The 17361-nt window shown below is 28.3% G+C and overlaps 1 protein-coding gene across 1 annotated transcript; it reads right to left on the bottom strand.

Annotated features, from left to right (window-relative positions):
* Positions 1-467: 467 nt before the first annotated feature.
* LOC128965236 (uncharacterized) lies at positions 468-1586 on the bottom strand. The gene has a single exon (XM_054311887.1). It carries the CDS (start codon positions 1584-1586, stop codon positions 468-470), a length of 1119 nt encoding a protein of 372 aa, XP_054167862.1.
* Between the last annotated feature and the right edge of the window lie 15775 nt (positions 1587-17361).

Genomic DNA, 17361 nt, shown 5'->3' with positions numbered 1-17361 from the left:
TAACGCTTTTATTAAGAATTCTTTCAATTTTATAAGAACTATTATTAATACAAATTAAATAATATAGAGAAATTAAGCCTAATATACCAAATAAAAATACGTCTAAATGTTTTTTATAGTCAAAGTCCCAATTAAACTTCATTTTTACATAAATTAAAAGCTACTTACTATTATTGTTTACCCGAGGGGTGATTTATATAGGCCCTCATGATATTTCAATACTACCAGATAGAAAGTAAAGACCACCATTATGCAGTGGTTGGGAAAGATATTTCGACTTTATGCATCGAACAGAGTAAAGACCACCATTATGCAGTGGTTGGGAAAGATATTCCGACATAGACATCGGACAGAGATTAAAGACCACCATTATGCAGTGGTTGGGAAAGATATTTCGACATTATGCATCGAACAGAGTAAAGACCACCATTATGCAGTGGTTGGGAAAATATTTTGGTAGTATTAACTTAAGCACAGACAAAGCCATATGGAAATGTATATACTCCATTTATATAGCGTTTGTCACTTGTTACTTTATATTCTTTTTTATAGTATTTTGTGTTAATGTCATTGTATTTATTAATGACAAATTGACGCTGTGGGACTTTAATTATACTGTTTTCATTTGAATCTCTATAATTTAGCGCCATATTAAGCATTTTCTCAAAACTGATTGATTGTTTTGCTAGAAAATGACATGTTATTCCTTTACACTTAAATAGGGACACAATAGCCCCATCACTTTTTTGTACACTAAAGCCATAATTTTTTGGCCCTAAAGCAGCAAACTCAATACACTTTGAATTGCTTGTGTAATCTTTTATAATCTCGTCTGTCAAATCTCCCAAATAATCACCACATACTATTATAGGATCGGTATATTTTCTATAAAATATAACTGAATCTGTATCGTGGTATAGGAGACTTTTTGGTCTTATGATTTCAATTTCTTCCATGATTTTGTATAATTTTATTCTAGCATAAGCAGTCACAAATGAAGCAACTGCGACATTATAATTTCTAGCATAATCTTTGTCATCATCTATATATTTCCAAGTAAATATAATTGTATCTTCATTAACAAATACATGTCCTAATAATTCTATATGTTTATTGGTTATTAACTCCCAATAATCGTTGAATGTCTTTATAATTGAAGTTCTATTTTGATTTGGTCTTTGCGCTAATTTTCCCCAAAGACTATTCAACATTAACTTAGCAATGTATCTTAGAGCCTCATTTTTCTGAATTTTATTATACTCCAATTTAACCCCTTCTTTCTCATAATAATTTTCTATATATTGTTGCTTTAAATCTTCAGAAGTACACCACTCTGGCCAACCACTACTTTCTTGCTTAATTTTTAAAAACATGTCTATATATATTTTGAATTTGTTTTTACTGTAATCTTTTTCATAATCTAAAACTTCATATATTGTATTTATTGTGTAACCTTTTTCTAATGCTAGCTTTAATTCTTCAGTAGTCCATGTACCTGTAAATGATCTATTATTACAGATACATGTAGCTGATTTAGTTTTTGCACAGTTGACACATAAAGGGAATAGTAATTTATGGTCCAACATTACTGGCAAAACAGGTAAGTATAAATTATTAGGGGCGGTAACTTTGCATTTAACAAAGCCAAAGTAATTACTTAAGGTGTAATCAAAATCTTCATTAATAATACGTGGGTGAGACTGGGGGTATGGAAAATATTTAAGAACATAAGGGTACAGTGAACAAACATCCAAATACTTAATTTCTTCATCAATGTTAGCTTTATATAGAAAATGTAAATTATTAGTTCTTCCCCCAAATAAACTGTTACGGATATTGATTGATTCGTGATTTTTATGATATGTAAAGCGAGAGTTATAGTAAGCTTTCAAATCTTTATTTTCTAGCTGTTTTTTAAATTCACACTCCCAAATACTAACTACATTATATTTAGATTTTAGGAAATTAATTTTGTCTACTGTATACTTATATCTCTCATTGGGGGTTAGGATATCGGTTTTATTTCTAACTAGTTTTTCATCCCTATTATTTTTGAATGTACAAGTACAACCATGCCAAAAACAACCTAAATACTCATATACAGTATCATTATAAAACCCGTCTACCCAATAATTACCTATTCTGTATTCCCTTTTTAGTGTAATATTATTTTCCTTTTGTATGTAATCTAACCAACAATTTGCACTTATAGAGTTATTTTTTGCTTTTGTATACCCTTTAACTGGAGTATTGGCTAAATCATTATCTTGTATAATATTTGTAGTAAAAACTTCTAAAGCTATAGATGCTAAAGTAAAGCATCTAGTAATGGGGTCAATGCCTGTTAAATCTATGAAATTTTGCCTAAACTTTAATACACATTGTAATAAAATTTCCACATCATTCCTACAATACATAATTAATTCATCCATAAAATTCCAGTCACGTCTATCTAATTGCTGCTGATACCATTGAAAAAATTTATCTCTTTTTTCAACACTCATATAATCTGGGCTAAAATATTTAGTCAGGTATAGGTCCAATATAATTATAATTTTCTGGTAAGTTAAATATGTGTGGAAATTCCCCTTTAGCTATATTAATATCTAAACCCATAGCTTTAGGTAATTTTTCTAATGATTGGAGAAAATAATTTAAACTATCCATCATTTTTACATTACCGCACTTGATAAATAATATTTTCCTACCTCGTAATACTACTTCTACGTTATTATAATATCTATTCCAGAGTTCCTTTAAAATAAACTGTGCATCATAACCTCTGGCGTTATGAGCAAATGTATATACTTCAGATTTATTTTTCTCAGCCAATACTGCTAAATCATTATAAATATAATCAACAAACTCTTTAATACAATTGTCGCCAAAAAATACTTTTTCTTCACAAGGACAAACACTACAACTATCACTACATTTATCACATTTAACTTTAGAAATAACTAAATTAGGTCTATGAAAGTCATCAATCTGTGTACTTTCAATATCAAAAGCTACTATAAATTTATTAATACTATCTTGCTCTACTAATTTATCTATAGCTTTAGGTGTAATAAAGCAATAATGCGGCTGTTCTTTTGTTATTAGATTACACTTCTTACACCTATAAAATCCGCATTTATGTTTATGTTTAGCGTTATATATAAATCTACACTCTTTACATTGTTTAAGAAATTTACATAATTTATTTTTTATATGTCTATCATAACAATTTTGACTTTTGAATACTCTATTACAATCAAAACAAATAATATCATGTAAATCACCTGTGCATTTTTCATAACACTGAGAACATTTATACTGACACCTGTGATCATAAAAATTATTATAAGCAACTAAACATGGCTCACAAAAAAAATCTTTACCATAATAACCCTTTATATTAACTATTGCATTATAATGGTCTTTATGAAATTCTATATAAATTTTCTTATTATTTTCTGGTCCTATAAATAAATAATTATCCCTTTCTTCAGCAAAAATTACTATAATCTGATAAGAGGGGAATATTTTTTGTATTTCAGACCACTCATTATGCCCTAACTTTGTATTAACATCTATATTACACTTGAGAGCCAATTCAGCAGCTCCATTATACTGTGCTAGATTTTTATTTTCTTTAACAGTATACCAAATTTTTTTATTTAAATTATTCTTATTATCTGTATAATATTTAGAAACAAATAAAGCCCTAAACCCACAACTATTATCTGCATTTTTTATATAAACTACCGATCGTTTACTTTTACTAACTTGGTCTATTGTTTTTGGAGCTTTGGCTATTTTAACATAGCCACCGCCATTTTGAGGTTTACTAATACTAATATTTAAATCAAACTTTTTATTATGGAAAAAAGATTTAAATGACTGGGCAATCATTTCCATCTTTTTGAATACCATAATAGGAGAAAAATCTGATTTCTTAGTGTGTATATAAATAGGCGTTTCCATTTCTTCATGAGATATGGAAACAGTTATATAATCTCTGTCTTCTGCATCAGGTATCATTTCATCTATAAAAGTAGATAATTGTGATTCTAATTCATCTTTAATTTCAGCTAAATTGGGTTCAGTGTTTAAATCATGTTCAATAGTAAAGCTAGTTGTTCTCTCAATCATATTAAATTTATTGTATTTTTTAGTAGAAATAGCAGATTGTCTTACTAAATTCAAGAGCGGGTAAGGCTCTGGTTGTGACATTGTTGGCATTTAATGTCTAACTGACTTATTATTATTGATTTGGCTACTAATATAGACATTTTTACATTTACACGCATGCGCAGTAATAAAAGCCGACGCAATCATTTACGCATGCGCAGTAATTAAAGTTGATGCAATCTTTTACCCGTGCGCAGTAATAAAAGTTGACGCAATGCTTTACGCATGCGCAATAATAACAGTGACGTAATATATAAATTTCGTCGATATAATACATAAATAATATAACGCAAGTCTATAATAGGAGATTTGAAATCTAATTAAATAAAAATGGAATTAATAAGCTTTAAAGAAAAGAGATATAATATATTCAACACTATTGAAAAAGTATTTAAGTATAATGTTAAAAGTTTATTTTGTATAGCTCAATTAAATTTTATATTAGATGAAGAGTTTAATAAACATAGTGATGAAGATATGTTTTCTATAGAGTTAACTAATGAACTATATAATGTGCCTTTTTATTATGCCCCAATTAAAATAAAAAATTTTAATTACGAAAATATATTGGATATGATTAATGAAAAACAGCACGATTTTACGTTTTATAATGACGTAATAATATTAACATTGCGTATAATAAAAGCTCCTACTACGCATGTTCCATAAAATGTATATAAAGCATGATTTAAACTCATGTACATTCAGTCATGGGTAATCCATTCAAAATTACGTGTCCTCCAAAAGATGTACAATATATATTCAAATGTAAATATTGTGAAAATGAAATATACACTGGTGATCTTATACCACATTACAGAAAATGTAGTGAAATAAATGTAAATAATAACTTGTCACTGGAACAATCAAAAATGGAAATATTATTATTTTTGACTCAAATTGTGACAAAATGTAATAAATCTGTTGGACAATATTTGAATAAAAACGAAGAATTTGATGAATCTCTTATGACTATATACGAATTTCTAAACAAAACAAGAAAATTGTCGATATATGCGGCAACATTTTTCTTTGCAAACAAGATACCATTAGATCACATGTTTATACTGGAACAAATTACTGAAGATATTCCAACCACTCGTGTGCCTAAATTTGATATTTTTGAATTTAATGAAGAAATGCGCCAAAATTTAAAACGATACACATTAAAAACAATAAACGACTGGTATAAAATAAATAAAGGATATATAAATAATCAGTATTATTGGGATACTGATTTATTTAGATAAATTAATCAATAGAGGGCACTATACGAGCCCACGGCTCTTTTCTCTTCTATATAAGTAACAAATTTTATAAAATATATTTAGTTATGGGTCGAGTATTCGGCATAACGTATCGTTATCCAAATGAAGATGAAATGTTTAAGTGTAAATATTGTAACATTGTATTATATAGCGGTGAAATTTTGATACATCATCGAAAATGTAGTAAACAACATTTTAATAAAATACTAAACTTGAAGCAAGCTCAATGTGAATCTTTACTATTTGTTGTTGGAATTATTGATATACATAATAAAAGTATATCCACATATTATGAAGATAACGAATTCAAAAAGTTTTTAAAAGACTTGTACTTTTTCTTGTACAAGTATTGGGGACCTGACAGAAGAGTAACATTAGTCAGTTTTTTCTACAACGATAATTATGATCGAGCATACACTTTTATATTAAATCAAATATTGGAAAAACACTTAACCACAATATACATATTTGATTGTGTGCGTGATCAAATTGTATTTAACCGACCAATTAATATTTCTGCAAAAGAACATAATGAATATTATTTAAAAAATCAAAGAAATATAACAGATGTAGAAGAATGGGATGATGTAATATTTGAAGCGTAATAAATTAATAAAAGAGAGGTGATTAATGACCTCCGGTCAAATTATGGATATTAAACATATACAATTTAAACATCCATGTAATTGTCTTATAATAGGTCAAACAGGAACAGGCAAAACCGTATTAATTAGGCGTATATTAAAAAACTATGAAAATCAATTTTATAATATAAATAAAATAACTATTAATGTATTGTGGGCATATGGGCAATGGCAACCGTTAATAGATGTAAATATAGCAGAAAATGTAAATGTAGTATATGTTAATGGCTTACCTACAGAGGACTTGATTATAAAGTCTAAGCCAGATATAGTAATTATAGATGATTTGATGAACGCTATTCATAAAGAACCAAAGTTTGAAGATATTTTCACAAAAATGTCTCATCATTTAAATTTTAGTGTCTTTTTTATAATACAAAATGCTTTTTATCAATCAAAATCAATGAGAACAATAAGTATTAACCAGCATTATATGATATTATTTAAAAATACTAGAGATAAAACACAAATAATGACATTAGCAAGACAAATGTATCCGAATAATGTAAAATATTTTATAGATTCATATACTGATGCTACAAATGAATCCTATGGATACTTAAAAGTAGATTTAACAACAGACACGCCTGATCTATTACGACTCACTACTAAAATTACTAAAGAAGAATCTCATTGGCCAATTGGCTATGTAGATAATAATAGGGCATAAATTAAGTAAATATAATAAAATGGCCCTTAAAAAAGCTTACGAAAAATTAAAATTTATATCTACAATTAAAAATCCTAATTTAAGGAGTAAATTATTACTATCAGTTGCCGATAATGACTTGTTTAATGCACTACATGAAATAGCTTTAAATTATAATAAAGGTAATATTAGTCTAAATAAACCACAACAAAGACAAATTTCAAAGTTTAAATCAATATTGAAAAAATTAAGTAGAAAACCAAAAACATTAAGAATTAAGAAAAAATTAATCAAACAATCAGGCGGGTTTTTGCCTATATTAATACCTGCTGTAGCTGCAGTATTAACCACACTTATAACAAATGGATAAAGTATACTTAATACCTATGAAAGAAATTAAAAATTTAATTACAATAATATTAAAATTAGCTAAAAATAATAGTTTTGATGACAATTTAATTATGAAAGGTACAAATGAAGATATATCAGAGTATATATTATCATTATATATGCCTAAAGATTTACCTAATAAAGAAAAGTTTAATAGTTTTTTGAAAATAGTTAATAATAATAATGATACAAAAAAATTATATACAAAAATTTCTCCAGTTAAAGCAAAAATAAAAAAATTAAATTGGATCTCAATAGATAATTAATGGAAAAAGTACTTACTGGTATTTATTATGATATCGGACATCCGGCCAGTTATTCAACACACTTAAAACTTTATAATGCAGCTAAAGAGCATTTACCTGAACTTACATTAAAACAAGTAAAAGACTGGTTAAGTAGTCAAATAACTTATACATTACATAAGCCAGTTAGACGACATTTTGAACGTAATCCTATTATAGTAGATTGTGTAAATTATCAATGGGAGGCTGATTTGGTAGACATGCAAGAATTTAAAAAAGTAAACAAAGGGTATAATTATATATTAACAGTTGTAGATGTCATGTCAAAATATGCATGGGCTAAACCATTAAAAAATAAAACAGGTATAGAATTAACAAAGGTATATGATAGTTTAACAAAAAATGAGAAACCATTTTATTTACGAACAGATCAGGGAAAAGAGTTTCTAAATAAAGACTTTAAAATGTTATTAAAAAGAAAAAATATACATCATTTTACAAGTAAAAATCATACTATAAAATGTGCTATTGTTGAAAGATTTAATAGAACACTAAAGGGTTACATGTATAAATACTTTACAGCTAAAGGAACACGTATTTGGTATAATATATTACCACAATTACTAGAAAAATATAACAATACATATCATAAAACAATTAAAATGACTCCATTACAGGCAACAAGTACAAATTGTAAAGAGTTATTTAAGACAATTTATGGTCATAATGATAGATATTCCATGAATCAAAGTAAATCAAAAATTAATATAGACGATACTGTTAGAGTAGCTTACGAAAAGCAACCATTTGATAAATCTTACTATCCTAATTGGACAGATGTAATATCTAAAGTAGATACTATTAGAGAACAATCAGTTAAACCTATATATAAAGTAAATGATAATAATTTATATCCAGAACAAGTACAAAAAGTAAAGGAAAATTTATTTAGAGTAGAAAAAATATTAAAGAAAAGAGTGCATAAAGGAGTAAAACAATGCTATATAAAGTGGTTGGGGTATTCAAATGAGTACAATTCATGGATAAATGAATCTGATATTCAACAGTTATAACTTGGCAAAGCCAATAATAGTAACATATTCAATTAATTAATTAAAAATGGAAACACAATATTATATTACTTTACATTCTGGTAAGAAAATTAACAATTTTACAAAAGAATTATATAAAACAATAGAATTACAAGATGAATGGGAAGTAGGATTAGCAGAAATTACATATGAAAAAACATGGCTTACATTACCATATGATCAATATGTAGAAATTATATATCAGGACTTGAAAAAAGGTAAATATTTAGGTCAATCAGAAAAAATTATTATAAAAGCAGGTAATTACACAGCTGAAGAGCTGAGATGTGAGGCTATATTAGCATTTAATCAATTACAAACAAAAGTCAACGGTAAAGTATACGTTAAAGGTATACCAGAAAAAGAATATACAAAGAATATAAATATATCTATAGAGTCAAATAAATTAGTATTAGATTTTGGTTGGCTAGACAACCAATGTGTTTTAATACCAATGTTTTCAAAATTACTTGGTCAGTTATTAGGCTTTTCAAGAGAACGAATGCTAAAGTATGCTTACAATAATTTTAAAAAATATAAAAACAATACAGTATCGCAATTATTAATGAAAGAAATCCCTCAATTAGTAGGTAAAGACGTAGATTTAGAGTATTATAAATATTTAGAATCATTTTATGTTTGTTCAAATATATGCCATAAAAATTTTATTAATGGCGAAAATACAAATGTATTAAGAGAAGTTTTTATAGATAATAGTTTAGAATATAAGCCAATACATCAAATATACAATAGAATATATTATTATCCAGTTAAATATAATGAATTTAATAAATTAACAATACAAATTAAAAGTAAATATAATGGACAATTAATTCCGTTTTATTCAGGGCAATTAAAAGTAGTACTTCATTTTAAAAAAGTAAATAATATAGTTAATATTGTAACAGAACCGGAAGTAAAGCCTGTTAATCCGGATGTAGAAATATTACCAAAGCCAGACCCAGAAACTCGTGAACCCCGAGAGCCATCAAATAATAAACCTGAAACTGAAAATGATAGGCATCCGTTTGATGTTGATTATGTTAAAACAATAATTGAAGTTGAAGAAGAGTTAATATTAGATGATGATGAAGATGATGATTAAAAAATGGACGACTTTTACATAACATTGCCTTCTAATGTAAAAAGTGATTTATATACTAATACATTAGCAAATTATAAAACAAAGTTAGTTTCTCCAATCAATTTGGAAGACAAATGGGAAGCCGGTATAAGTAGTATAAGTTATACAAAAAGTTGGATGAATGTTCCAGAGAAACAATACATTTCATTTGTTTATTTTCATAAGGGTGAACAGCATGTAAGACATCATGCAAGTATAAAAGCAGGCTTATATTTAACTATTGAAAGTTTAATTAAACAAATAAACGATTCTATTGAAGAAACTCAAAATACAGCCAATGAAGATTTGAATAAAAGAATAAGATATTATTATGAAAATCAGGATAAATTTACTAATGATGCTAAAAGTGCTAAACATGTTATAAATAGAAACAGAATGGCTTTTGCAAGAAGTTTTATTCTTACTCATACAAAAGATGAAATTAATGAATATGGTAGACAATTTAATAAACAATTGTTAGAAAATGCTAAAGAACTTAAAAAACAAATGGAAAATGAAAATAATGATATAAAAAAAAATATTGAAAATGTTACAAATGTTAAAGAAACAAATAATATCACACAAAAAGTATCTCATAAAGAATTATTTTATAAAAAACTAAGAGATTTAACTGCTAGCGATGTTAATACTGCAACTATCGAGTTGCCTACTTTTGGGTATGAAAATCATTTTAAAACAACATTTATTCAGTTATCGAAATATAAAGATTTTCATGTATATCCATTATTAACACCCCAGTTATATAGAATATTAGGATTTGATCAATTAGCATATGAAAAAATAATTGATGAAAAATTAAATAAGTTTCAAAGCAGTTTTGAAAATGATGCAAATTTCAAACCTGAATTAAAGAGTAACAAAATATATTCCATGGGTCCTTATGATTTGTATGCTAATTTTCATTCGTTATTTATTTACTGTAATATTATCAAGCCAAATTATGTAGGTGATTCTTTGACACAATTGTTGAGGTTTGTAGAAATACCAACAAAAGCAAACTTTGGAGAACAAATAGTAATTACATATCCAAATATTCAGTATTCTCCGGTCTTGTATAATAATATAGATGACATTGAAATTGATATTAAAGATGATACTGGAGAAACAATTCCTTTTTTATTTGGACGTACTATATGTGTATTACATTTTAGAAAAATTAATTAAATATATTAATGCTATGCATTAATAATAGATAGTATACTATAATTTATATATAAATATGAAATATATACGTAAAAAACGTATAAAACGCAAACAAAAGGGCGGTTTTCTGCCGCTATTATTAGCGGCAGGTTTGTATGCTGGTTATAAAGGTATTAAAAACAATATTAGCGAAGCTGTACAAAAATTAGAGCAACAAAAACAATTGGGCCGTAGACGTCGTAAATGATTGTTCAATATGGTAATGCCGCACCAGATCGATCCAACAGATATACAAAAACTAGCTCCAACACTAGCTCCAACACTAGTTCCAACAATGGCTCCAACACTAGCACCAACACTAGCTCCAACACTAGTTCTAACACTAGTACAAACACTAGCTCAAATAAAGATAAACAAAAAGGTAAGGGGAAAGTAATAATAGGTGGGGAAAAAATTTTTAATTACAAAATGACAAATCCGTACATTCAAATTTATTCTAATCAAGCAGGCCGAGGTTTGTCTGCATTTCAAGGTGTAAGATTTCAAAGAGGCCACGGATTTTTCGGCCGATTAGTTGGTCCAATATTCAATTTTCTTAAATCATTAGCACCAAGCGTTGCAAAGTCTGTTCTTCCACATGCTGTAAGTCTAGCTTCAGATGTCGTTTCCGGTCAAAATGTAAAGGATTCAGCACTAAGACATTTGCGTGCTGGAGCAAAAAGTGCAGCCAATACAACATTAGATCAATTAAAAACTAGATTACAAGGCGGTTCAGGACGTAAACGGCGTAAAAACAGAGTTAATAATAGAAAAAAGAAACGTAGGAAAAATTAAAAATGTCTCATATAACAACATTGCCGGAATTTGATTTATTTACTCAGCCTCCATTACAATTAACGATAGATAAGACTATAGTTTCTGAACACAGACCAATAGTACCGTTAATAAATTCAATAAATCCAATACAATTTGCAGTAAACTCGGCAATAGATGAGTATATTAATCTTAAGGACTCTTATATTTATTTTAAATTAAAAATTGATATTAAGCGTAAAGTTCCAGGAGATGTTACTGATGCTGATTGGAAGAAAATTCAGCCTGTAAGCAATTTATTACATTCAATATTCAAGCATGTAGACCTTGAGATTGAAGGCAAATCTATAGTTGAAGCATATCAAACATATGCATATAAAGCATATTTTGAGACGCTACTAGGATATACAGATGTAGCAAAGCAAGGCTACTTGGATGCATCTGGTTGGTATGAAGATTGTTCCCATAAAGACGTAATTTCAGAGCCAATCTCTAATTGGATTAAACCAGATCCAATAAATAAAGACGGTACTGGTAAAAGTATAGTTATTTGTGGTAAATTACATTTAGATTTAGCATTTCAGCCACGAAATTTATTGGGCGGTACTAGATTTATGTTAACTTTATATCCACACGACCCAAAATTTTATTTATTAAATCCAGACGAAACGTTAACTGCAAGTGTTAGCTTTCAGGACATTGCCTTATACGTATCTAAAAGTAAAATCAATTCACAAGTTGTTGAGGCACATAATTTAGTGCTAGGCTCTCATAGTAATAAAATGCCAAATACAGCAAAATATCCTATAATGAGAGGTAATGTTAAATCATTTTCAATTAATCAAGGTCTTTATGATTGCATAATTGATAATGCACTTACAGGTCAAATACCTCGAAGAATATTTGTAGCATTAGTTGATCATGAAGCATATACAGGTAGCTTAAAAATAAAAATATATCAAAATGTGTATAAAGTATATAATTTGTTATTTCATTTGCTGTTTTCGTAAAAAGCGACATCTGTGAATGTATAATAGTAACCAAGTTAAATAATTTACATAAAATGGATCGTATAAGGGAAACATTTAATTTCTTGAAAAGAATAAAAAAAAGGCGTAAATATAAAAAACTGAAAAATACAAATTCAATTGAAAATATTAACAAAGAGTTTGTAAATAAATTGGCTAACTTGTCGCCATCTACTAAACAAAAAGGAAAAGGTAAAAGAAAGAGAAAATATAGACGAAAAAGATAATAATAGTAAGTCTGAATACAGATTATAAACAAGAATGGAAAAAATTTGTGCTATAATCGATGTTCAAGGCTTTAACTTTGCCGATAGATTTGTACCGAGAGAGTTATCAATAGTATCAGATAACCTTTCGTTTTGTATAGAGTTTAATCCACGACTTAATTGGAAAACATTAAGTGAGGCGGACCAACAAGTTGTTTTATATACAACTAAATTCAAACATGGCCTATTTTATCTCCCATTTAATCATGAACAACATTGCTACTTACCTAATCCAAATGAAATTCACAATATAATTAACGTGTTTTACCGGTTAATTGCAAGTCCGGAAAAACCCTACTTTGCATTTAAAAACATTCAATTGGCGGACATTTTAAAAAACTGTGAAATAGACTGCATAGATTTAAATAGCATTGATTTTCCATGTTATAACAATATCATGGAAAAATATGGCAACAACTATATTTGCGCATATCATAAAAGGCCGCCATCTGGTGTACAATATATCTGCGCCTATAGAAAGGCCGCTCAAATATACAGAGAAATAAAGGAAAAAATCAATAATAGTAACGAAAACCCAATGTAAAATATGAAAAATGAATCAATTTTGGAATTCACTTTTATCATATAACTTAACCAACAGTAAAGACAAATATTTTAAAGTGGCTCAAGTAATGGAGAATAGAAATGGTCATGTGATTTTTGACCTAAGACAAACCGAACGTGGCCGCAGAACAAAAGCTGGTATTACAGTATTGGTACCAGAGTTTCAGTGGTTCAAAGAGACTCTATTATCTGGGTCAAGAAATGTTTATACTCTGGAACATAACAACAGAACTATAAAAATTGATAAATCACTGGAAGAACCATTGATTACTTTAACTAAAAGTGACGATAATGTTAGAAAAGTATTGTTATCGTCCCAAGAATTGAATGAATTGATTAGAAACTTACCTGATATTGAAGAAAGACTTGTTAATAAAGCCGTAGAGTTGAATATTGAAACAAGTTTCAATAAAATATCATATGTAAATAGTTATATAGAATAAATAAACAACAACAAAATTATGAGCAAAGCCTCATAGAGGCGCTTTTTATTGATTAACATAATATTTATGATAAATATAATTAATTTTATATAATACATTATTAATATAATCATTATCTCTATATATAATTTTATAAATAAAGTTTTGAGGCCCATAACCATTTATAATAAAGACCCCTTTGTCGACGTTTGCGATGGCCATTTGCATTTGAATTTGATGGTAATTGCGGTGCGTTTTGTCCATTAATAAGGCACCATTGCGGACAAAATATAATCCACGTTTATTTCTCTCCCAGTCGTTTCTTTCGGTAAAGTCTTTGTTTGACTTTGGCCACAAGTATTCACGTATATTGATGTTACGGTATATTTCAGGCGATTTTATTTCAACGACCATTTGCGGAAAGTTGTATTTATCGAAAATTAGACCATCTGTTTCGCCGCTCAACCAGTATAGAAACGGGTTACGTATATGGCAACCGGTAGTCACATTGAAGCCTTGTGCTTGTAGTTTACACAAAGCGTCCATTTCCAATTGCTGACATTGTTGCTTAAAATGAGATAATGGTACATTTGATGGCTTACGGTTAAATGATGTACTCATTTTCTCTTTAATTTGTTTTTCACTATTAAATATATACAATTTAAATGATTCGCTGATTGAAATTGAAGTTTTAGGTTTATTATAAACACCGTATAATAAAGTTTCTTTAACAGTGTTTTCATTTGGCCATAGATCAGAATTATAGTACTCAAACTGTACTGTATTGAAGCTCGAGTCAGTATTCAAAATATTTTTAAATAAATAATTATTTTGAATGTTGTTTCTGATGGCCATTGTAAATGAATGTATAGTTTTAGTTGACACACTGCTAATATACTCTCTTTATTACATCAACATTTAATATTGCGCATGCGCATATATTAATGTATAACTTTATATAAGGTTAATGCACTTTAGATTATTAATTAGTTCAAAATGGAGACTAAGATAACAAACATATGTGCTAAATTTAGTACAAATTGTGAAATTAATTTAGAAAATATATTTAATAATGAGTTTTATTATATATTTACAAGCAAAAAATTTAATAAACATAAATTTAGTGGTCTAACAGCTAAATATGAGAAAACTAAACTAACATTTATGATATATAAAAGCGGTAATATTGTAATTACAGGAGGTAAATCAGAAAAGGAAATATCAGATGCGGTTTATGATTTTATTGTTTACCTTAATTTACTTGAATCAGATATAGGTATAGTTAAAGATTTAGTATTTACAAATTACTGCGTTTCATCAAAATTTGGTGAAAAACTGGATATAATAAAATTGGCAACAGAAAGACCTAAACTATGCTTTTATCATGTAGAGTTATTTGTAAATGCAAAATATTATTTTAGAGAAAAAACATTTACATTAACTAGAAATGCAAATGTTTTTACTACAGGCATTAAAAAACCGGATACAATAAATGATTTATTTAATAGTCTGTACATTGAACTCAAGCCATACATATTATAATGACATCATTGTTAAATAATGCGCATGTGTGACAAAGCATTATATATAGTCCATGATTGTAATAGTTATCATCAGTTACAATGTCTGAACAATGCGAACACGACTCTCTTTTCACATCCTTTTGTATTACATGTGTTAATAAAAATTTAGATTATTGGAAGAAAAAGCATAGAAATTATGAAAATTTTAGAATAAAATCATTTAAAAACTGGCCATTAAATATATCTAAAATAAAACAATTGACAAAAACAGGCTATTATTATACAGGCTTCGACTCAAAAATTAAATGCAATTTTTGTAGTGCTGAACATATAGTTACAGATTTATCATATTTATTTCTATTAGAACATGAAAAAGATTGTGATTTATCTGAAAATCACCCTGATAATATGCCCGATATGGAGTTAAATAGCCTATGTTGGGATCATTTAACTGCCGACATGAGTGATATTGGCGTTACTTCATCAATTAATTATATTCAACATTATTTTTATGAACTAAATAAAAGTAAAAATATACAAATGCATTATTTAATAGAAGAATTTGATGAATGGTTTAATTATGAACTGAGAAATAAACCTAAACCTAACAAAAAACAATCATATGACACTTGCCAAGTTCTCACGCTTGGTAAATATACTCCCCTTTCCTAAAGCCGGTGCATATTAATGCCGGATATCTTTCCTCCTGGTGCATAATGCCAGGCGTAAGAGTCATAAAACTCTACGAGTTGACTCTATAATTACTTTTTTAATGTATGTATGTGTGTGCGTTCTCTGCTATTTGGTTGACTGCACTCTATAATAAGCTTTTTTATGTTGACGTAACCGGCTTTTACTGCTTATTTAATTACTTTGTGTGCTGTGGTGTATCTCCGTACTGCATCTCCTCTCTAATACCCTCCGGATATTTGGTTGAATGCACTCTATAATTTCTTTTATGTTGACGAAACTGGCTTTTACTAGTTAATTACTTTAGTATTCATTGATGCGTGACTGTACTGACTCTCTATTACCCTCCGGCTATAAAATTGAATGATCTCTATAGCTGCTATTTTTGTGTGCTTTTAGTGGTATATGTGTTCAGTGATGCGTGACTGTTTCCCCTTTCTATTACCCTCCGGCTATATTGTTGTCTTTATATTTTTAATGAGTTTTTACTTTAATTGCTTTAGTATTTAGTGACGCCTGTACGACCTCTTTTCTCTATTATCCTCAGGATATTTGGTTGAATGAACTCTACATTTTTATGTTTAAGCAGTGTTAGTAACCGTTTTTTACTGGTTATTTAATTGCTTTAGTATTCATTGATGCGTGACTGTACTGACTCTCTATTACCTACAGGATATTTGGTTGAATGAACTCTACATTTTTATGTTTAAGCAGTGTTTGTAACCTTTTTTTTACTGGTTATTTAATAGCTTTAGTATTCATTGATGCGTGACTGTACTGACTCTCTATTACCTACAGGATATTTGGTTGAATGAACTCTACATTTTTATGTTTAAGCAATGTTTGTAACCGGTTTTTACTGGTTATTTAATTGCTTTAGTATTCAGTGATGCGTGACTGTACTGACTCTCTATTACCCTCCGGCTATAAGGTTGAATGTATTCTATAATTACTTTTAAGTTGACGTAACTGGCTTTTACTGGTTATTTAATAGCTTTAGTATTCATTGATGCGTGACTGTACTGACTCTCTATTACCTACAGGATATTTGGTTGAATGAACTCTACATTTTTATGTTTAAGCAATGTTTGTAACCGGTTTTTACTGGTTATTTAATTGCTTTAGTATTCAGTGATGCGTGACTGTACTGACTCTCTATTACCCTCCGGCTATAAGGTTGAATGTATTCTATAATTACTTTTAAGTTGACGTAACTGGCTTTTACTGGTTATTTAATTGCTTTAGTATTCAGTGATGCGTGACTGTACTGACTCTCTATTACCTACAGGATATTTGGTTGAATGA

Source organism: Oppia nitens, unplaced genomic scaffold (genome assembly GCF_028296485.1).
Source record: "Oppia nitens isolate AA-2021 unplaced genomic scaffold, nextdenovo-longstitch-racon4-pilon3 scaffold16_pilon_pilon_pilon, whole genome shotgun sequence".
Lineage (NCBI taxonomy): Eukaryota > Metazoa > Arthropoda > Arachnida > Sarcoptiformes > Oppiidae > Oppia > Oppia nitens.
This window is presented reverse-complemented; position numbering and strand designations above follow the sequence as displayed.

Bases quoted from the DNA above. Each gene is read 5' to 3' on its own strand.
- LOC128965236 (XM_054311887.1), bottom strand. From the start codon at position 1,586: ATGTTGGACCATAAATTACTATTCCCTTTATGTGTCAACTGTGCAAAA.